This window comes from Gymnodraco acuticeps, unplaced genomic scaffold (assembly GCF_902827175.1).
Source record: "Gymnodraco acuticeps unplaced genomic scaffold, fGymAcu1.1, whole genome shotgun sequence".
NCBI lineage: Eukaryota > Metazoa > Chordata > Actinopteri > Perciformes > Bathydraconidae > Gymnodraco > Gymnodraco acuticeps.
Genome location: NW_022991604.1, coordinates 110,731 through 133,326, shown reverse-complemented (window position 1 = coordinate 133,326; position 22,596 = coordinate 110,731). Strand labels below are relative to the sequence as shown.

The 22,596-nt window shown below is 39.5% G+C and overlaps 2 protein-coding genes across 2 annotated transcripts in view; one reads left to right on the top strand and one right to left on the bottom strand.

Annotated features, from left to right (window-relative positions):
* LOC117533997 (cation-independent mannose-6-phosphate receptor-like) overlaps window positions 1–14,710 on the bottom strand; it is a gene marked incomplete at its 3' end in the record, with an annotated part of 44,338 nt that extends 29,628 nt beyond the window's left edge. Inside the window, 3 exon segments of the mRNA XM_034198029.1 lie at window positions 1,718–1,836; window positions 12,628–12,767; window positions 14,466–14,710. Of these exon segments, the coding sequence (XP_034053920.1) occupies window positions 1,718–1,836; window positions 12,628–12,767; window positions 14,466–14,593 (387 nt within the window).
* A 2,003-nt stretch (window positions 14,711–16,713) lies between these two features.
* LOC117533996 (zinc metalloproteinase nas-14-like) lies at window positions 16,714–20,522 on the top strand. The gene is made up of 11 exons (XM_034198028.1): window positions 16,714–16,814; window positions 16,894–16,947; window positions 17,032–17,067; window positions 17,154–17,204; window positions 17,271–17,324; window positions 17,405–17,451; window positions 18,775–18,844; window positions 18,930–19,044; window positions 19,536–19,708; window positions 19,980–20,061; window positions 20,219–20,522. The coding sequence occupies exons 1-11, from the start codon at window positions 16,760–16,762 to the stop codon at window positions 20,349–20,351; spliced, it is 870 nt and encodes a 289-aa protein (XP_034053919.1). The 5' UTR covers window positions 16,714–16,759; the 3' UTR covers window positions 20,352–20,522.
* The last annotated feature ends 2,074 nt before the right edge of the window (window positions 20,523–22,596 follow it).

Genomic DNA, 22,596 nt, shown 5'->3' with positions numbered 1-22,596 from the left:
TGAGTGGATGAAGGTTCAGTGCTTGCTCAAGGGTTATTTTCAAGAACACTTATTGAGTGAGAGTGGACTTTTTTTTTTAATTCGCACTCTTGTCACTCTCCGTTACACCTTCTTCTACTTTACACACACACACGCACGTATACAACACTTCAGGGGACATTACATTGACTTACATGCATTTCCTGGAGACTTATCCTAACCTTAACCATAACCAACACATGCCTAAACCTAACCAAGTCTTCACCCTATGATTAATGATTCCCTCATGGGGACCTCCAATTTGTCCCCATAAGGGAGGCGAGTCCCCACACGTGACTGTGTAAACAGATTTAGGTCCCCACAAGTATAGTAATGCTAGGCCACACACACACACACACACACACACACACACACACCAAATCAAGTTACATAAATACTTGAGCTACGTTTTTATTATAATTACTGTGAAATGTATTATGTTTTCGTCAGTATTACAACAAATACACACTTGCAACTGATAACACTGGCAATGATTTTATATTTATTAGACTATTCAAAAAAAATCATGCTCCAAATAAGTGGGGGGACGGCGATCACCCGCGTCCAACGACCACTACACCACTGGTCATAACTAAATAGACTGTCCACTTCTGTGTCTAATCATTATAACAGATTATCACAATGTGGCTCTCATGACTTCTCCTTCTTCTTCCCAGCATTAGATGACTTTCATTTCTCCTCTCTACACTTTGTAAAAGGAAAATCTAGAGCTGATCGTGTTTTTCTTCTGCTCGGTGTGAACTGAAATGACACATGTGAATGTCCCCCCACCACCACGATCCCCTGAAACCGCAGACACACACACACTATTGACTCAAACGAGCAGGTGACTGTCATCGTTCGACATTATTCCCCCTCACTTCCTGTCATTGCAGCTGAGAGCCGACAGCTGCTCAAATGTCTTTTCAACTTGTGTGAAGAAAACATCCATTTCAATTCTAACTCATTACATTCGAGTCAAATATACAAATCATAACATGCTGAATACAAAACAGCTGATCATTAACATTTACTCAACAGTGTAGTGCACGTATTATTGTTCACCGTTGTAGCTTGTGGAGTGACAAACTGCATCAGAACACCTCACAAGGCTGAGTTTCTGCTGATGAAACCTGACTACTTTGCAATATAAACCCCTAATGGAGCTTTCTCACCAAAGCATTGCTGTGTCCAATTTTTTATTTGCTGACCGTCCTGTTATAAACAAAAAAAGGTGCCTACTAAACAATTCAGTTTCCACAGCATTATTTTTTAGGGAAACAAAAAAATGTCATTATTGCCCACACTACAGAGCGTGCCATGTCCCAGTTCCACATGTCCATATTTGTATTTGATAGCTATTAAAGTAAATTGCTGAAATATGCCACACCTTGGACATATAGCTCTTCATTGCTGCTTAATAGATGCCAAGAAGCGCAGCGTTAACTTTGCAAAGCAGGCATCAAAAAGTGTCTTACAAATGACCCAAAATCTAGGAAGATATCTAGTCACATAACTTAATATCAATGTAGACCACAACCATAATGGCCTTCCTCTCTCTAAGCTTCAGCCCCCCCTGCCTAAACACCACTCCTTGAAACACAAATCATCCGTTCTAAAAACACTCCCTGTGTGTGCGTGTGCGTGTGTGTGTGTGAGTGTGTGTGTGTGTGTGTGTGCGTGCGTGTGCGTGTCGTACCATGGTTTTCCCACACTGGAAGCTGATGCTGGTCTGGATGTTGTTGTCGCTTCCCGGACATTTCTCTGTGCTGTTGAAATCCAGCACCGAGCCAGAGAGCCTCTGCAGAGACAGCTCACCTGCACGGGAAAATACACAGAATAAAATCTGTCAATTACAGAAAATTGTGTTTTTTATGGATATGTAGAAATCTCACTCACGTTACAATAAGTCAAATGAAATATGCAGAAATGCAATTCAGTTTACGTTACAGTCATTACAGTACTTAGGGTGGAAGGACACCATTTGAATAATAAAAAAATGTAGCTTTACTCCTTTTAAAAAGGTCCCATGACATGGCCATTTCTACTGATCATAATTCCATTGTTGAGGTCTACTTAGGGGTGTAACGGTATCCGTATTCGTCCCGTACCGTCACGGTTCGGCACACGCAGTCACACGATGAATACGCTTTTTTTTTACGAGTGGGAAAAAAGTCTGTCATTCAGGGCAGTATCCACTACACTATATATAATCCAGGGGGCGGTATTGCGCCTAGAAGCTGTTTGCCAGTCGCCCTGAAACAACAAATGAACAAGAAGAAACACAACAACAAAACGAACAAAATACAAGAAGAAGAAAAGTTAGTACGGCGATTTCAGATAGCACACAGGAGCTAGAACCCACCTGCTTCTTTTAAATCAGCTGTGTGGGAACATTTCGGGTTCCCTGTGGACTAAATAACGATGAAGTGCGAGTGGTGGTTCAGACGAGGACGGTGTGTCGGCGTTGTTCGATAGCGGTGCTGTATGCTAATGGCAACACACGCCAAACATGCGACATCACATCAGAAGGCATCACCCAGATTTTCCGGAGCCGGCGAAAGACAGCAGCAGTTCAGCAGCTGATCCCCGCTGTTTTTAAGAAGCCAATAGACATGAAAGCCGAGAGACCGAAATAAATAACGGAAGCTTTTGGCATATGTTTTTCAACGACTATGCGCTCTTGAAACACTTTCTTATTATTTATGATGTAATATTTTCAAGACATTCTTTTTAGTTTTACAGCTTGATGAAACCTTTTTGTTTGACATCAGCCATTATAGATACTATGGCCAGTGTGTGTGGTAGCCTACTGTTTGTGGTTTGTTTTTAACTGTTTAATACAGTTCATTATTCAAAATGTCAGAGTTCCTTATTTTGAAACTGAAACTTGCTGTTCAAACATAAATAACATCAAACCTGGAATTATGCATTTGGGACTTTTTTTTGCTTTTTCTTGTTGTACCGAACCGTGACCTCCAAACCGAGGTACATACCGAAACGTGAATGCTGTGAACCGTTACACCCCTAGGTCTACTAGAATAGATTTACATTGTTCAATGTTCCAAACTCACATTGGTTTCTCACAGCATCTCTGTATAGTATGTGTATTCACTCTATGTCCTACACGGCTTGTTGGAGCTCCTTCTTTGTAATCTGATTACCACGATTACTACTGAATTACAAAAAGCTACACCAAAACGTTCAGTACCTAATGTTCAAATGTCATATTTGAAGGGATATAGACGTCATGATACCTGGCTACAGTTATTTCCGTGAATAGATTATTATAACGCTTATATAATAAAATGTTAGCTTTAAAAAAGGTAAAAATAAATCCCACAGTCTCTGGGTATCCGTGTGTGTTTCTGTAGGCGACAGACGGTTAGAATAATGTCTTAACCCACCAACCCTTTCTGACCCGAACACAAAGTAAACATGTGCAGCGTAACATCCCGACCCTGCTGTCAGTACACTCGTTATTCACCAGAGGAATATAATTAGACAACAGTGGGAAACATTTTGTGAAATAAACTCACAGCGAGAGGAACTGATGTCTGTAAATGAGTTACCGCATGTAGAGCATGTGACACGCTAAACATGCGTCTCTATTTCAGCGGCAACCAACAAGAAATTCAATGAATAATCCGTCTCATCTTCCCAGGTCCTTCAGAGTGTGTGCGTGTGTGTGTGTGTGTGTGTGTGTGTGTGTGTGTTTCTAGTCCTCCCATTCCTGTTTTTTTCAGTTTGACTGTTACAAAAACTTGTTGTTTCTTTCGTAAATATTGTTCTATTGACGAGTCAGTTTAGGAGAAACTTGCACAAGCTTTTAAAGAGTGTTTTTATTTGTGTGTGTGCCCTCTCTCCCTCTGATAGCATGACATACTTTTACCACAAAGGGAGCATTAAGGAAAGTAACTGAACAACACAGTGACCTACTAAGAACAAAACTACAGTAGGAGGCCGTGAGTGCCTCATGCAACTGCTCCTGTGATACTTTATACAGGGTTCAAACACTTTTTCACCAATGATTTTCCATGACCTTTACCTAATTTTCCATGACCAAAAAAAATTACTCTTTCTCAGCGGTACCACTGAAAATGGTTTATTTTAACATGGAACAGGAAAATAAGGTCTGAAACATGTTGGTCCTATCTAAAACAAATCAAATAGTAGGCTTACTCGCTTCTACACGCTGAAGCAACTCAAATCTCTCACCAGCAAAACACCTCGTCAGTAAAATACCATTTTATGTTTCATTACTATACGATACAGTATTTATTATCATTATAGAGTTACTATTTCTGATTAGATAAAATATAAATTATATTTGATGCAACTTTAGTTACATTTCCATGACTTTTCCAAAACTTTGGGAAAAATATTGTTTTCCAAAACTTTCCCAGGGCCTGGAATTAACATTTTGAATTTCCAGATTTTTCCAGGTTTTTAATGACCGTAAGAACTCCGTTTATATTTTCCAAACACTAACGTAAAACTATTGATATATCTCATTTTCAATTGAACTTTTCTGCAAGTTCACTGTCCCCAAAATAACGTTTGACATTGAACAGTCGTCATTATATAACGTCTGTAATAAGGAAGAGGAGTTTTTCTATCGACCATATGTTGAAGTTTGTTGACCAATATCAAAGAATAGGTAAGGCCAGTCAACCTTTACGACTGTTTGAAATACACAGATCCATCAGATAATTATGCAGAATGCGTGTTTTTAATGTCATTCAATTAGATCAAGCTGATAACTTTGATCAACAGAACATTCCTATCCTCCCAGGTGCGAATGAACTTCTACCGTTGCACCATCGAGAGCAACCTCTCCACCTGCATATCAGTATGGTACGGTAACTGCACGGTCAAGGACAAGAAATCACTGCAGAGGGTGGTGAAGATCGCACAACGCATCATCAAGATGCCACTCCCCTCCATAGCCTCAGTCTATGAAAAGCGGTGCCTGCGAAGGGCACGAAACATCATGAGAGACTCTTCCCACCCCAACCATACACTGTTTGTCTACGTGGCACTCGCTCTGGGACACGCTACCGCAGCCTCCCGGGTAGAACCAACAGGACTACGCACAGCTTCTTCCCTTCAGCAGTCAGACTGCTGACAATGAACCCCACGCTGTCCCATACTGCCTAGTTGTTGTCGTGTGCTGAAGCGCAATTCTGTATTCACTGTATTTATTATTATCTGTGTATTTATTCCTATTTATACATTTCCCATCTATTTACCTTTATTTTTGTATCATCATTTATTTTGTACATACTTCTGATAATTGTGTATGTAACTGACTGTTTTGCACTCTGGTTAGACCCTCCTTAAATGTCGTTACACTGTGCTTGCATTTTTGTAATGACAATAAAGTAATCTAATCTAATTCTGCAACTCTTTTGATTATCAATGAATCATTCGTGCTTTAGATTTGTAAACCTAATGCGATCCTGCATTCAGTAAAGTTACAGAAGTAATAAAGAAGTATCACATATTTAAAGACAATTATGCAGATGGTTAATTTTAATTTTTGTGTTACTATAAAAGCCAGAAAAACTAAATAATCAATAAGTAATCAATAAGTCAATTAAAATGAAAAAAGCAAACGTTTGTGCTTTTTTGTCTCGTGATGGTTAATTGATTTTCACTCTTTAACTGTTGCTCAACCAATGTGAAGACGTCACCTTGGACTTTGAGATGGACTCAGCTCCGATAAGAAACGATTCATCTAAAAAGCAAATCAAAAGGTGATGGCTGAAAGGTAATGTTAAGAAACCATAAGCCAGAGCCCAGTCTGCTCTGATTGGTCAACTCCTTAGCCTATCATGATGTACGATGTGTTGGAGCGCTAGCCAATAGAAGCGTGAGTATTACATAGTGATGTCACTACGATCCGGAAATAAACAAATGAGTCCAATGGAGGCGTTTCAGGCCACCTATATAACACAATATAGTGAAAGGAAACCCCAATACTGTGTTTCTATATGGTCATGCCAATAAAGTTGATTTGAATTTGTATTGAGAGCGATAGACAGAGAGAGAGAGAGAGAGAGAGAGAGAGAGAGAGAGAGAGAGATAGATAGATAGATAAAGAGAGAGCGAGAGAGAGAGAAGAGAGATAGAGATTTATAGATGGATAGATAGATAGAGAGAGAGCAAGAGAAAGAGCGAGCGAGAGAGAGATATATAGATGGATAGATATATAGAGAGAGAGCGAGAGAAAGAGCGAGAGAGAGAGAGAGAGAGAGAGAGAGAGAGAGAGAGAGAGAGAAGGGCGTGACAATAGTGTCTATTTCTGTTTGAGAACGTTTCTGCTCGATGTTCCGAGTCATGTGATAAGTCAGCTGCTTGTTTGTCTTTCTTTCACTTTCCATACACATGTAGGCAGAGGTGGAGGAAGTATTCAGGTCCTCTACTGAAGTACCACTTTATTATATATCTCATATGTTAGTTCTACTAGAACACTGGAAATGTCCCCGACGTGGGACGAATGTGGATTTCTGTGCAAAAATAGGCTGAGAAATATAACACAACAACAACAACAACAACATGAGTCTGCAGTCTCCAGCTCTTTGTCAGTCTGAGAGTCAGGTGACACGCCGAGAGCGACCAAACACCAATCTGTGACCGAGGGGGGGCGGGGGGGTCACAACCTCAGACTGAAGGCAAGTTGGTGTCAAGTGACTCTGAAATAACTGTCTGACAGCTCGGCAAAATCAAAGACAGTGACGGAGCTGAAGTTGAGAAATAGCCCCAAATAAATAACAGTACTCCTGTGTCTAAATATAGATTATATTACGGAGCTAATGTGGCATTTGGCATTGAGCCTAGATCTGGTGAATTTACAGCATTAATATCATATTAATACAAATGCAATAATATTTACATTTCTTATGTTTACATACATTTCATCATATTTGATTTGACTTGAACTTCCTATGTTTATTCAAATATAATAATTATGTTTGTATCTCTATTTGCATATATTAACTTTAAGTTTTTATGTTTTAACAATCATATTTATTTGATTGCATATTTATGATGTTTTTAGAAATATTTTCATTGTTTTTTGTGTTTTAATTTCTAATTTCTAAAGAGATAAATAAAGTCTTTCGGTTTAGATTTGTATGATTCTTTATTATGATGTAGAGCAGGGGGGTCAAACTCATATACACAGTGGGCCAAAATTAAAAAAATGGGTACGAGTCGAGGGCCGGACTGGTTCAATGTTTATTGCAGAACTTATTGAAATGAACTTATTGCACATATTAAACCTGGAACTAACAAAGCTTCAATTATTGCCTATAAAAACAACATTACACATTAAATAATCAGCTGCATTCATTCCTTATGGCTCTATCTGCAGCTTCATTTCTTATGATTACATTTTCCCACAGGCCAACAACAGCTTCAACAAAACTATTCCCCTCAAAGAGAAACCCAAACATGCCCTGTTGTCGTGAGAGAAAGTGCAGAAGGAAGCATCCATTGAACTCAGTGTGCTGCTCTGTGCTGTTCAGATACTGGGCATCTCATCTTGGGTGCAAGGTCATCAATGTTTGGGGTCAGGCTCTGAGCGGAGGAGACCCTCAGGATGGAGTGAAGGTGTGCGTGCAATATACCGGCGGGCCAGATCTAATAGTAATTAGAAATTATCCTGCGGGCCGAAATTAAATCCACCAAGGACCTGATTTGGCCCCCGGGCCTCGAGTTTGACACATGTGATCTATGATATGATGACACCGTTTCTGGTTGTGACCTCTGAGAAAGTTTAAGATATAAAAAAAAACGTTGCTGAACCTAATTTGATGTATGTTGTTCTGATAGTGGCCAGATTTAAAACCACATGTTGACTACATTCAGTCAAACCCTATTGAGAAGGCATCCAAAGCGCTCCAAGACGTTTTACATTTCTGTCTTTACGTCAAGTGATTCTTCAGAGGGTCTTTTCTTATAACAACATCTCTGAGTGCATCATCACTGTGTTTGTTAATGAATGATAATGGCAGCAGCACATTTCTCCCCTGGGCTAAGCAAACCTGTGATTAGTGGTTTAAAAAAAGACCCCAGGGGGCTCAGTGTGACTCAGTGGGGGGGGGGGGGGCGGGGGAACTGTGGAGCTGAACTAATCTGATTGATGTGGAAATGATAAACAAACAAGAGGGCTTTCTGACGTGGAAGGATGATCAATGGAGACGTGTGTTAACAAGAACGAGATAAAGACAACATGAGAACAAATCAGTTACACCTGAAGAGAAGAAACTAACACAAAGCCTGAGGTTTACTGTAAATAATATATCAGGAGCCCCCTCTGTCTTTGAGATTCAGACACAGATTTCACTCAAATCACCTTAAAGGGGACCTATCGTGCAAAATAAACATTTTGATGTCTTTTCTACATAAACATGTGTCCCCGGTGTGTCAGGGAACTCACGCAGCATCAGAAATTAAAACCCTCTCTCTTTTCCTCCGTACCCAAATCTCTAAAAACGGGGGAGCAACGGAGCTGATCCAGATTTGCGTCCGATATGATGTAATATCTGAAATGTGGTCCCACGGCCCAATCAGAAACGTTGCTATCAGAAACAATGCCCGACTGTTTTGGACGTAATATGGTCGGTGTTTACATTAGCATCGCTAACACTCAGAGCTAACCTGTACTGGAGAGCATGTGTGTGAAGAAGCAGGAAGTAAAAAGGAACTCACCTTGTGGTATAACCGGCAAGAGAGAAAGCCTTTGAGCTCCATACTGTTTCAGAGAGAATCCTTGATAATCCATGATATGGAGTTTCATCACGGCAGCATTTAGTTTAGACAGTAGCTGCCGGGTCCCGCATGAGCTCAGCCCCCTCCTTTTTATTTAAAGCTTTATACCCAAATCAGCACTTTTGAAACAGGAAGTGAAATAGAGGAATATGAGGCATGGCTAGAATGGGTGATCTGTTTGGTATTTTGAGCAAAACACTTCATCGACATGTTTTTTGTATATTTATATATATCTGAGACCTCTGCTATTGCCTAAAAATAGCACGATAGGTGACCTTTAAGAATAATATAAAACATAGAAGCAGAGATTTATCATATTTAATAAGCTGTAAACTGTAAATATTTGATGAATTTAGTGGATAACACAACTGAAACACTTATTGATCCGGTGCATCAAATTTCGCTGATATAATTATGTCTAAATTCAGGGAGTGAGAGGCAAGATCTGCGTCTCGACTGAGGGCATGACAGTCTTCAATGAAGTTAAATCAGTTTATGTCGGCGTGATTGAATAAACATCAGGGCTGAAGGTCACAGCTGGAGGGGAGGAAGCTAACCAGGCAACAGGTTGAGGTTAACCACTAATGCATGGAGGGAAATGACAGAATATATTGCAACTATGCTATCCTATTTTATTAATTTTTTCAACTTAAAATGTATGATATGCTGCACATCTTTCCATATAGCATAGGATCATATGGAATTGTGGGTAATATGTCCTGCTCTAGAAGGCTGAATTAGACAACTGCATACAAATGAGGGCTGGGAATATCATGTAAACGTCCTTTTTTATATCATAAGTAGAGTTTTTACATGGTTTTAAAGGCTACAAATAATAGTGATGTATTTTTCTGAATTCACCGCACTTTCTTTTATCTGTACAGTCATTGGCCTTTACCTGCTTAGTCATTACATTTACATATCTTAGCGGACGGGTGGCGCAGTGGTCTGTGCATCCGATCATCAGATCAAGGGGGGGTGCTGGGGAACTCCAGTTCGAAACCCGCTCCTGCCGCCACTGCGTCAGGCCGTTGTGTCCTTGGGCAAGACACTTCACCCGGATTTGCTCCTGTGGGTATTGTCCACAGTACATGTATGATACCAATGTGTACTTGTAAAAGCACCTCGAGGCGTGAAGATGGACGGTGTGGCGCAATGATCAAGGGGTGAAACCCGCCGCTGCTGCGTCTGTAAAGCCGGTGTGTCCTTGGGCAAGACACTTCACCTGAACTTGCTCCTGTGGGTATTGTCCACAGTATCTGACCATTGCATGTATCATATATGTGTAATGTGTGTATATGTAAAGCGCTTTGAGTCATTGAAAAAGTGCTATAATAAATGTAAGGAATTATTATTACATTACTGAGGATTATGTATCACATTTCGCATTGTGCAAATACTTTGAGAAAGCATCATTTGGTAAAAGCTGCAATATAGACAGAGGTTTTCTCATAAAGAATATCAGATTTGTTTTTCATATATAACTCATCATGGTTAGGTGCAGCTCCTGCCTGCCTTTTATTTTGCAGCGAGGGCCAGAAAGGTTGATCTTGCCGACAAACAGCAGCAGATTTGGCCTTATCAGCACTACTTCACTCCGTGGTCCTGTCAGCGAATCAGGAATCAGATCTGAACATTTTGGATTCAGTCTTATCATTTAGAACAGTATTACACCTCTTATCCTCAGACACACAGCAACTACGATAACTGAATACTGTTACACTAACACTTATGCGCACTGGAATAAATACATCCACACACAACTATTTGGTCATTAGATCATCCTTTTAAGCAACAAAGCCATATATTTGAGGCTCCAGGGTCTCGATTATAAGGTTTTGATGCCTTTCTTTGTTATAGATTATTACAGTAAATGTAATAATTTTGTGCTGGTCAAATAAAACACGACATCTGATGAAAATGCCCTGCCTGTGGGAAAATATAATTGGCATTTTCATAGTTTTTGAACAGGAAATTGTTGTCAATAGTCGCTGCAGCCCTACACTCGTCATTCAAAGTGACAGTAGGAGTGCAGGTGCCGTAAAACATCAAATGTATCAGTTATTCAAGTTGTTATGAAACAAACATTAAAAACATATCTCACCAAATAAATCCCACACATACGCTTCTTATTTTTCTGCGCACATGCAGTAACATGCATACGAGCCCATAATATCATTTTTTTGTTTATTGATATGTTTTCATTGCCTCTGATTTGACGACAACTCATCAATTCTTAGCAAGAAGGCAAACTTCCAAGTGTTCAAACAACAGGACTTCAAAGTAGATCACATGATCCACGATCACTAATGCAGATGATTCAAAGTGAATCAGACGCCTTACACAGAACAGACCACAAGCTGTGTGTTTGGCAACAACACAAAGCAGCAGTGGTATACAAACAGCCTCTCGGATGTAGATTTACTCCTGCAGTGTCACTAAAGAGTGTGAAATGTTCTGCTGCGTGGCCGTCATAAGACACATGGGACGCATCAGAGTCAAAGAGCACTAAGGTAATGTCAGCTCACATGCACCTTGCTATTCAAAACAACGAGTTAGGGTTTTAACAGAGCAGTGTGGTTAAACTGAATACAAAAGGCGCGTTCACACCGGAGTACTTTTTCCCGTTTAGTTCCTGGGATTTTGCGTTCACACCAAAAAGAGAACTTAGTTCATGAGAACTTTTACCCCTTTTTTAGTCCCTGCTAGACAGGTGGTACTTTCCTGGGGAGAAAAAAGTTCCAATTTCTGATTGGCTGGGCGAATTACAAACCACGCCCCGTGAAACTCGGAAAAGTCATTGTATTTGCTGGCATTCGCATTATTAGCATTAGCCCAGCGCAGAAACGGAGAGAGACTAACTTATGGCAACACAAAATAAAACATGGGAGCGGTGGAGCGGTGGAGATGAGGAGGTGTCGGCGTTCTGGCGATTTACTCGGAAGGCTTCAGTAGAAGCTGCTGGGACTCCCAGCAGCTTCTACTGAAGCCTTCCCCAACTCCGGGGACTTCGGGTGGCAGTATACGCTGTGAAGTTGTTTTCGGCCTGCCAGTAAACCCAAAGCAGAAGAAGAAGAAGTGACGTCAGCGGCTTCATTTGCCTAATCCACCCCCAGGAACTTATTCCGGTGTGAACGCGATCGGTTCTTAGTTCCATGGGGGAACTAAGTGCTGCGAACTAAGTACGGCAAAGTACTTGGCGTGAAAGCGGCTAAATGGAGTACTTCAACATGTTTAATTACTGGAATACAAAGAGGCACTAGCTTATTATTCTATGTATTTCTGTTACACAACATTGTTCTACTGGTAAGGACAATGGTGCCGCTTCCAAAATCACATTTTAAGCTTAAATGTGCAACTTTACACAGTTTGTGGCTCTGCTGAGCTCTTACAGGCAACTGAAATGATTTTCAAAGCGCCTCAAATATGGAAAAAATGTTGTGGAAAAGAAATCTAAACTATTTGGCTTTCCTTAAGAGGAAGACAACAAGAAGTTACATGACTTGTATTGGCGAAAAGTACAGAGCCATAGTCAAAAAATACATGTGTCAGACACACCCAAATAAAAGCTTTTACACACACACGTATAATGTTTAAAATATGCTGAAGAGAAACTATCAAAGTCTTTCTACTTCCCAAGATCTGTCTTCTTTATTATAAATAGTATGTCATATTGGATTAGAATGGAAATGCCTGTTCTGCTCCTGGTATATTTCTATATTTAATCTATTATTTCTCTAACAGACTGCCATGATGTCGACACCTGGCTGCTAAGAGATGTCGGGTGAAACTGTGACACCTTTGCTGTGTAAACCAGTGTGCTGTACTCACCCACAGACTGGGCAGCTTTGGTGTTGAGGTCCCGGGCGCAGACGGCGGTGCCGGGGCCACAACTGGTCGACGGTGAAGATTCACAAAGCCTTAGCGTGTAGCCGACTTTATTAACCTGGTCTATGGCCTCCCATTTATAACTGCAACACAAGAAAAGAAACACATGAAGTAAAGAAGATGGAGAGGAATTAGGTTTAAACATTTATCAGTTGGACCTGCAGCGTTAAATACATTCCATGTTTCCTTTGTTGTTCATTTTAAAGAGCGCAGTGCAATGGCGAGAGCAGCACCAAGCAGCCGCTACTACTAAGACCATTCTCACCACCAATTCAAATAGATGCTCGTCAACGTGATGTCTCGAAGTTTCTTGTTTAGTCCGACCGATCCCCAAAGGTATCTTATTTAAAATATTAGTATGAAGAAATAAGCAGAAACACTTTGTAACACATCTAAGCACAATTACCAGATGCAATGTGTTTTAAAAAGTAAATATATCACACAAATAAGGTATGTGTCGTGAGCAATGTTTTTTCTGTTAGTTGTTAATGCTTTTTCTTGTCACCCATGTGTTGTTTCTTATTTGCATGAACACTGAACCAAGGTTTTATGTTACAGAGTCCTGCATATACAAAAATGACAAAAACAACTATTAGTTTAAGCACCTTCAAAAATGTCTCAACACTCAACCACAACTAGCTAGTCAAGAAAATGTACATAAAAACATGTATTTCTTGTAAAATATTAGTGTGACCTATTTCTGTAAATGCTACCAAAACAAGGAACTAACTAACAGCTGCAGCCTGAACTCACAGATTAACTTTCTGGTTATCTTTTCATTATTTCTGTGTCAATATTTGAACAGCAGCTCCATTAAAGTACAGCACTGCATGTAGACAACAGTGAATGCCATTTACTTTAGCTATGATATAACTGCGCAGTGTTTTATAACTGATTTATGGAAAGTCATATAAACGAGTCATGTCCGTTTACGCTGCTAACAATTAGCGTTAGCTTGTTGACATGACAGATTTCATGTAACGTTAGCCGCTAGCACGTTAGCTTGTTACAAAAACAACATATTGTTAAGTTCACTGCTTTGACTAGAGACAGTTTAAATTAGGATAGAAGCTAATTGTATTCAATTGTTGTCAAGTTAACTGGTTTAAACGTATCAAGTAGCACATTCAACACAACAAGACATTATTTTTAATCTATATGTTAGCTAGCTTGCACAAATGAAAGCTAATAGTATTTAATTAACATTAGATATATTGTAACTGAAACAAAGAGCTGATTATTTATTTGACAGTATACATTCATATGACATCAGTGGATCCATTGAAACCGCGTCAATAATAAGCAAATAACCACATGTAATTATTCCTATTGTTATTACTGGCTGCTGTCCCTTAGCTAGACAATTCAACTTCTGTAATACATCTGTAAATAACTGTACAATACATACTTCCACCTTTCATAATAACACCTGGCTGCTATCTCACAACTGTTACTAGTACTGGATGTGTACATTGTGTAATTTCTACATTTATCTTTAATATTTCAAAGCATGCTACTTAATTAATATGAATCTTTGGCTCTTTACTTGCTGTAATAATGTAAATGTCCCCTATATGGGATGAATAAAGGCATATATTTAGCTAAAACATGTGTGCACATAAGGGTATAACACGCAGTAATGTGTTCCTTTCTGGAATGGGAGGTGTGTTTGTGAGCTGTTATTACCTGCAAAGGTCCTGGGGGATAAATATCCACATCTAATCCTGCTAATATTTAGCTTAAACATTTGTGTACATGTTTGTTTTGTTAGCTAGTATTACCTGCAGAGGTCCTGGTACCACGGGTTCTCCTCGGCTCCGGACCGGACCGACAAACACACCAGAACCGACACCGACCAAAGCACCAGCTTCAAAGGCGAGCATCGGTCAGATTTACCCAGAAATAACATGTTTTCTGCGGTGGATTCTGTCGGTGCAGACTAACTAAGACGACGACATGATACGGCAGAGTGGTCTTTCTGCTCTGGAGCAAATTGGTGAGGAAGTGAATGCACCACATGATAGGACGTCACATGACTCCCATGGTGCTGACTGATGCTGCCTTCATGATCTGTGGGAAAATAGGAAATATGATAAAAATGTTGCTCTTTTGTAATGTTATATTTACTATCGATTTTTAAATGTTAATTAATAAGTTGGTGAAATTATAATTTTTGGATGTGATCTACAAAATATATGTTTATATCTTGTTTTACTGTATTTTATTTTGTCTTTGTATGTCTATTCATAAAGTTGTTAAACACCCAAAGATTAGATATTTAACATTTATCTTTGAACATGAACGTCTTGTTTCTACATGGTACCTGAACGCAGCATTCCTGAACGACTTTCATTGAATTTCTTGTGGTAAGAAGAAACGTCCCAACAAAAATAATAGGAATGCAGATCATACAGTTTCACACATAATGCTCTTTGTTCGATGGTACATGAACGCACCACCCTTTATGACACATAGCCTTTGAGCCAAAGAGCAAACGTCTTTTTATTCTACCTCAATCAGACCTAGATATGTAACCATAATATTAACCCTATAAATAACATTATAATTAATTTAGTTGTTAAAAATCATAATAAAGCTGCAGCTGTTTCTGAAAGTGACAACGTGGAGCAGAAACGCTTAAATAATAGGAAGTGCGCGCCTTTAGGTGTCATGTGGCGCACCCTGGTGGTCATATTGAACCACTACAAAACTACACTCATCACTTACTAAAAGGAAACTGCTTACTCAGGGCCAGTTGTCTAAACAGTGTTACATTTTGGGGATTTCCCCCCTGTTATATTCACAGTTTCTAAAAAAGATAGTTTTTATTCAGAAATGTGGACACGCTTTTGCTGCTAAGGGCTCTTTTTGAATGATTTAGCTGACAGTACAGTGGTGACAGGAAATGGAAGCAATAAAAACATGCAACAAACCCCTTTTCAAACTTGGGATTAGTGCGAGTGCATAGTCAGCATTTCAGACAACATTTTATTATAATTTCTAATTTACCTATTGGAAGATGCTTACAGTGTTTTCCCTCTAGCATTGCTTTAAACAGTCCTTGATCTGTGCAAACGTGTATTCGAAACTTTATTTAAACACATATGATGCTTCAGCAGTCTGAGTTAGCTAAATATAGTTCAAACGTTTTTGTTTTTTTAATGAAATGTTCTCTTTGAGTGTCTTTAGACTTAGATCAGGGGGGTCAAACTCAAATACACAGTGGGCCAAAATTTAAAAATCGGTACTCGTCGAGGGCCGGACTGGTTCAATGTTTATTGCAAAACTTATTGAAATGAACTTATTGCACATATTAAACCTGGAACTAACAAAGCTTTAACATTAAACATTAAATAATCAGCTGCATTCATTTCTTATGGCTCTATCTGCAGCTTTTCTTATGATTACATTTTTCCACAGGCCAACAAGTTAAAAAAAAAACTATTTCCCGCAAAGAAAATACCAAACATGTCCTGTTGTCTCAAGAGAGAAAGTGCAGAAGGAAACATCCATTGAACTCAGTGTGCTGCTCTGTGATGCTAGTTCAGATACTTGGCATCTCTTCTTGGGTGCAGGTTCATCAATGTTTGGGCTCAGGCTCTGAGCTGAGGAGACCCTCAGGATGGAGTGAAGGTGTGCGTGCAATATACCGGCGGGCCAGATCTAATAGTAATTAGAAATTATCCTGCGGGCCGAATTGAAATCCACCAAGGGCCTGATTTGGCCCCCGGGCCTCGAGTTTGACACATGTGACTTAGGTAATGAATAACAGAAAATACCAGGTTCTTTGCAAAGAAGGTAAGAGAAAATAAATATGTTACGTAAAAGCGATGAGTCAAAAATATTGTTGCAAATTGTTGACCTACACCCTAATAATTAGCCCATTGCGCAATATATGTCAAGAAAAAGCCTAAAAATAACACCAATACATTATGAATAGATATCATACTGTGTTAGCCCCTTTAAACCACTGCAGCGCCCTCTACAGGTCAGACTGAATGCTTATATATAGAGCCTATAATCAGTGAAGTGATCACAGCTGCTGAGGAGACAGTCAGGACGCTAGTTTGTTAGTATGTTGAAACTGTGTTGCACTATGTGGCTTCTGGTCTTCATCTGCATGCTTTCAGGTGAGAATGTAAGCATTCAAAAGTACAAATTGTGCCTAATAATAATAATAATGATTATTCACTCTTTCTTTTCATGCAGTCGTTGGTGGTGTCCCTATAAATGCAACACAGGAGGATACCAGTCATGCAACAGGTTGGTGTTCAATTGATTATTGTTTTTTTTAAAGCATTTGATCAAATATACAAATTATTAACGAGGAATTCCATGTTTTTGTAGACAATGTTTCTACGATGTCAGATGTGCAAAAACAAGGTAAACTGTAATTGTATACAAACTGAACATTCTGTTTCTATCTCTATTTGTTTTAAACTATGTTTCACTTAATATTTAATGTACAGGTAGTGTCATCCCCTTAAATGGCACCCAGAATATGACTCATCCTGCAACAGGTACGTTTATCAGATATTGAATGTCGTGTTTTAAAATGATTAGATTTAACCCTCAGATTTCTCTAGGTGTGTTGGTTTCAATGCTAGAGCCACAGCGATCCAGTTCAGAAACTCTAGAAGGTAAACTTTGAATACATGTGTAAAACAAATCTAGTATTTCATAGATGCAATGTACAGTGACTCGTTTTATCACGTCCTAGGGCTTGAAGATGACGTGTTTGTCCATGAGGGAGACATTTTGATCCCGGTAAGAAGGACAACTTTTATTTCCCACATTTCTTTAGGATGCAATGACATTCCTGGCCAACTGTTTTTATTATTGCAAAACAAAGAATAAAGACTCCTGAGCACCAAGGGGCGAGCCGGCACACTAAGGGAAAGCATTGAAGGGGACATTAATACAACTAATGCATTAAACTACAAATATTTAAACTAATACCAATTCTACCTTTGCCACCACTACTCCCCTCCCCGACTACTTCTTAGAATTATTACAAATAATAATAATGCTTTTTTTTAAGTCAGGAAGACCTTAAAGGTGGGGTAGGTAATTCACTTCAGAAACACTTGTTATTCTTTCACACACAGTGACGTCACAGCTACCCACAATGCAACGCGCGCCATATATTTTTTTATAAAGACGCCATTTTTCTGGAGGTGCAAAAATCCTGGCGATGCTAATATAAACAGCTAGCTAATGTAACCAGGCAGAGCGCACTAGGTTTTTTTTCTGAATTAACGACCGAAGAAATCGCTGCATGTCTTCGGATTACATCTCTGGACTTGAGGGGTGTGCTCTAGGTCGTTACCAGCGTAAACTAGAGCTGTGTGGGTTGTTGGATGTACAATGTATGGAATTACGACCCTCAAAAGTGGCCTTCGGTCGATTTTGGCAGCATCTACGTCTATCTTCTGGAAACACCAGGTGAATACCCCACTTGTCACAATAATATTATCATGCCAAAGCATATATGTGGTATTTTAGAGTTGACTATATTGATTAAGGAATAGACTATGATATTCTGTATGCACCTCGTGTGAAATGGTTGTTACCGGAAGTACGGTGTCGCCCTCGGCCCAAAACCCGTGTGTGTGTGAAAGAATATTCCATGGAATGATCTTAACATCCCGATAGCAATGAATACATTAAATGCTAATGTCATCTGTGGAAGCCGTAGCGCTGTAAAAAGCACGACCAATCATCTGAGCCGGCCCGGCTAAAGTAACTGGATGGCATACCTGCCTGTCAGCCTTCCATCTGTGCACAAACTCATCTCGTGCCCTCATTGGTCATGTGTGTGTTGGAGGAAGGGCTCTGTGAGGAAGTCTGAAGGAAGAGGCAGATTTTTTTCGGCTGCGTACTTTACCCATGGATGTATAAGACTAAAGACTTTACCTACAACCCCACCTTTTAAGTTGTAAAATTAAGTCTGCAGAATTCTGCAATTGTTGATGGAAATTGGTCTCAAAACTGGTAAATTAAGACAATGAACAACTATATTTATAAATCCATGGAAGTGTTGAAAGTGTGGTGATAAAACCGAACCGTTGTTGCTGTTTATATTTTCAGGAGGACAGGAATGCCGTGCAGAACCTGTGGTTGGACGCCGTCATGCCGTACACCATCAGTCAGGAACTCAGTGGGTGGATTCTTTATTAACCCGCTCTAATGTTTGACTCATTAGCAACAAGTGATTAGCAACTGTTATGTTTTCATTCCAACAGCTGATCGAGCGTTTGACATCCACGCTGCCTTCAAGATGATCTCAGACGTCACCTGCATTCGCTTCACGCCTCACACCACAGAGCTGAACTACATCGAGTTCCGCAATGGCAAAGGGTGAGAGATGTTACTATTCAACCCAAAACTATTATTATTTCTCTCTTGTCTAGAGGTATTTTGATTCGTGTCTACACTCATAACTATCTAGTAGTAATATAACACTTGTGAACACCTTACATATATATTTTTATTTTCACAAAAGGCAGCAAATGAAGGCAAACTCTTTTGTTTTTTAAGTATTAGAAGTTAAAATACAAGTGTTGCTCTCGTATAAATAGCCTCGACTGAAGGTTATTTATTTATTTATTTCAGGGAGTTTCTCCAGTGGGTATAGTTCCAATGATAACTGGGAAGATAGATTTTCTTGGGGTAAAAATGGTGCAAATAACTCTCAGAAATAAGGTCCCATGGAGGTCCCCCGGAAAGGGAGGCACTTCGCCTCTCTATACTGCAGCAACACGTGGATACATTTGGTTTAAAAAATGTCTTTCTGCATGGCCTTATGTTACCAGAAGTAGGAGAGTAAATGCCTTTTCTTGTCTCTGCAGCTGTGCGTCCTACGTTGGATGTGTAGGAGGAGCCCAGAGGCTGTACTCCGCCCCCTCGTGCTCTGTGGGTAATGTTTGCCATGAGATCATCCATGCTCTGGGTCTGCACCACGAACACAACCGCAGGGACCGCGACCAGTACATCTCTGTGGAGTGGAGCAACATCATGCCAGGTGAATACCTGGCTGTGAGACATTATCCTGTATTAAGAAAACACAATGAATAGTTTTCCATTTCGCATATTTTAAACTGCATATGTATTTTTGGGGCAATTCGATGTAGAAGTACATTGTAAGGGTTTAATGTTTTATTTTAGATGATACAAATCCTTAAAGGCACAGAAATAAAACATAAAATGGTGCTGTAGTTTAGTATGATTAGAACAAACCAACTCCATGTTCTGCAGAAATCAAGGTGTAATGAATAATTCCTGATCTTAAAAAGGGAAACGAAGCAACTTCGAGGTGAAACAAGGAGACACTCAGAACCTGCCGTATGACCTCAACTCCATCATGCACTACGGAGCGTAAGTCTGAACCCATCCTCGTGTATTTCTTCCCCTGCATCACATTTAAAAAGAAAAACGAATAATAATGCCAATACAGGATGAATGAATTCTAACTTGGGAAGAACTGTATGTGATAATCCTACACAACTATTTAGTAAATGATCTTTTGTTTCAGGTATTACTTCAGTCAAGATGGCAGTCCGACGGTGTTGTCTAAGAGTAGCGGGGTGCAGATGGGTCAAAGGTCACACCTCAGTGATCTGGATGTACTGAGGCTGAACTCACTCTACCACTGTGGTGACGACTAACCAACTGCGCTACTGTCAAAATATATTACAGACGCATGCATAATCAAAACTGAAGTACAGTTTTCAGTTCATGCAAAGTATTCAAACTTTACTCAGACATGAGGACGCACTGAGCCACGCTGATGTTAACTGACATTAACCATGAGATTAATAAAGTTTTTGAAAATCCTACCCCGCTTGCTCTTTCCTTTTATTGAAAACGTATACCTACAAGCCCTAATGTATTTTGTTTATTTATTTTTATAATGGTTAATATACCGCTCTGTGATCAGAAGTAACAATTTGAAAGTATTTAATTTATTCATCTTTGAAAGACACTGAAATAAAAACATCAAAACATCTTTCTTGTGAAAACTTTTTTTTATATTTTCAGAAAATGTGATCAATTCATCTAATTGAAAGCAAATTGGGGTCACTACTGGAAAGGCCACTTCATGTTTTTTCTTTTACCCAAGTAAGTAATATCCAGAGCTAAAATGCCAACATTTGTTGTACCTTAAACAGTTTTCTAACCCTCGTTGGTATCGCCACAATATATTCAAATAAACAATGAAGTGCTAACAGTAGGCTCTGATTGTATCTGACAACCGTGTGTGTTGTAGGAGGAGCTAAAAGCACAGCCTGTGTACTGTACACTTAAGCCATTGTTTCACATGTTGGGCTCGCCTGGGCTTTTTAAAAAAAAAATGCTATTAAAACATGAACCTTTGTGACCATCGGTCTGGCCTGCATGGTCTGCCTACAAAACACATTTTATTTTAAGTTTTTAAAAAAATTATGCATGGCTTGGATGCATATAGGGGAGAGTGGGGTAAGTTGAGCCATTTGTTAGTTATGCTGTTCTCTAAGCAAGGAGAAATGACACAGTAAAAATGAAAACACACACCTATAGTTCAGGATGTCTCCTATCAATGGCAATGATAATAAATATTTGATCAAGGGCAGTGAAAATATTACTTCTTAAAAAAAAAAAAAAGTCTTGTGGCTCAACTTGCCCCAGTGTAGGGGTAAGTTGATCCAGGTCAGGCGGTTGTTTAGAGTCGGCGAGGTCCTGATAATTTATTCCGGTAAATTACTCTGACCTACTAATTGACCTGACCGAAGTTATTGAGTCTATGTAAGTTTACTGCTTGGCTCAGATCCACCAACGTCAGCAAGATCTCACCTCTATTAACTCCCCGAAGAACCAGGTTCAATTAACTGCTGTTTCAATTCAGACAACTCTTTTTTTAATCTGTTTAAGGGATCCCGAAGGATTTTGATATCAGTAAATGGAGTGTGCTCCTACCTAAGTGTGAGTGGCAGGGTGCAGTCTTACCTTTTAAGCAGGAGAGGAGAGCACAAGTTGTCTTTTAAGTTATCCCAGTCCAAAAAGGTGGGATCAGTTTATTTGAAGAAAAATAGGTCCAAACTAATACAGGGTTTTTACTTTCTCTCTTTACAACATTATAATCATACTAAAATGTTTTGCTGTGATCATGTTCAAATATGAAACTTTAATTCACAGTCTTACATTTATTACCAACATGTTTAATTTCAACTATCCAATTCAGTTGTGACATTTTAAAATTCTCCCGATAGAATTTAGAGGTATTTCCTCATAAAAAGACCGGTGACAATAAAAAGCGCATTCAACTTTTCATTCACCAAATCTATTCACATCAGTTTCATACCTTTTTTCCGACACAGACGGCGGGTATAACATTCAAAAACCCGTTCCTATCCGCATTAATTCGGAGGAAGATTCCTCACAGGTGGCGGTTATAATATTCACAAACACATCTCTCATCAAATCATTCCACTCAGCCAACAAACAAGAAATTGGAGAGATATTTACCAAGTGTGAGAGGACCTTACCGAGAGCTATTAACCCAGCTCTGAAGGACAAAGCCTACCGGGAGAGAGTCTGCCAGGGGAAACCCCCCTCTCTCTCGCGTTCTCTCAAAAAACCAGTCTCTTTATGCTCAAAAAACCGGATCGAAACCCCAAAAAACAAACACCTCCTCTATTCCCAACCAACCTCTTCTATTGGCTATGGCCTAAGACACACCTTCCCATGTTTGTGTAGAAAACAGGACATGAACAGACATATTCTATGGCTATCATAACCAACTTTTTGACGCCTCAATGTATTTCTCCTTCAGTCAGGAGCCCCCCTCCCTGTGAACTGCTGTCAGAGGAGAGGGAAAAAACAGCCTACTCTCTTATCAGAGACACCCATAACTCTTATAGGCCTTACACTCAA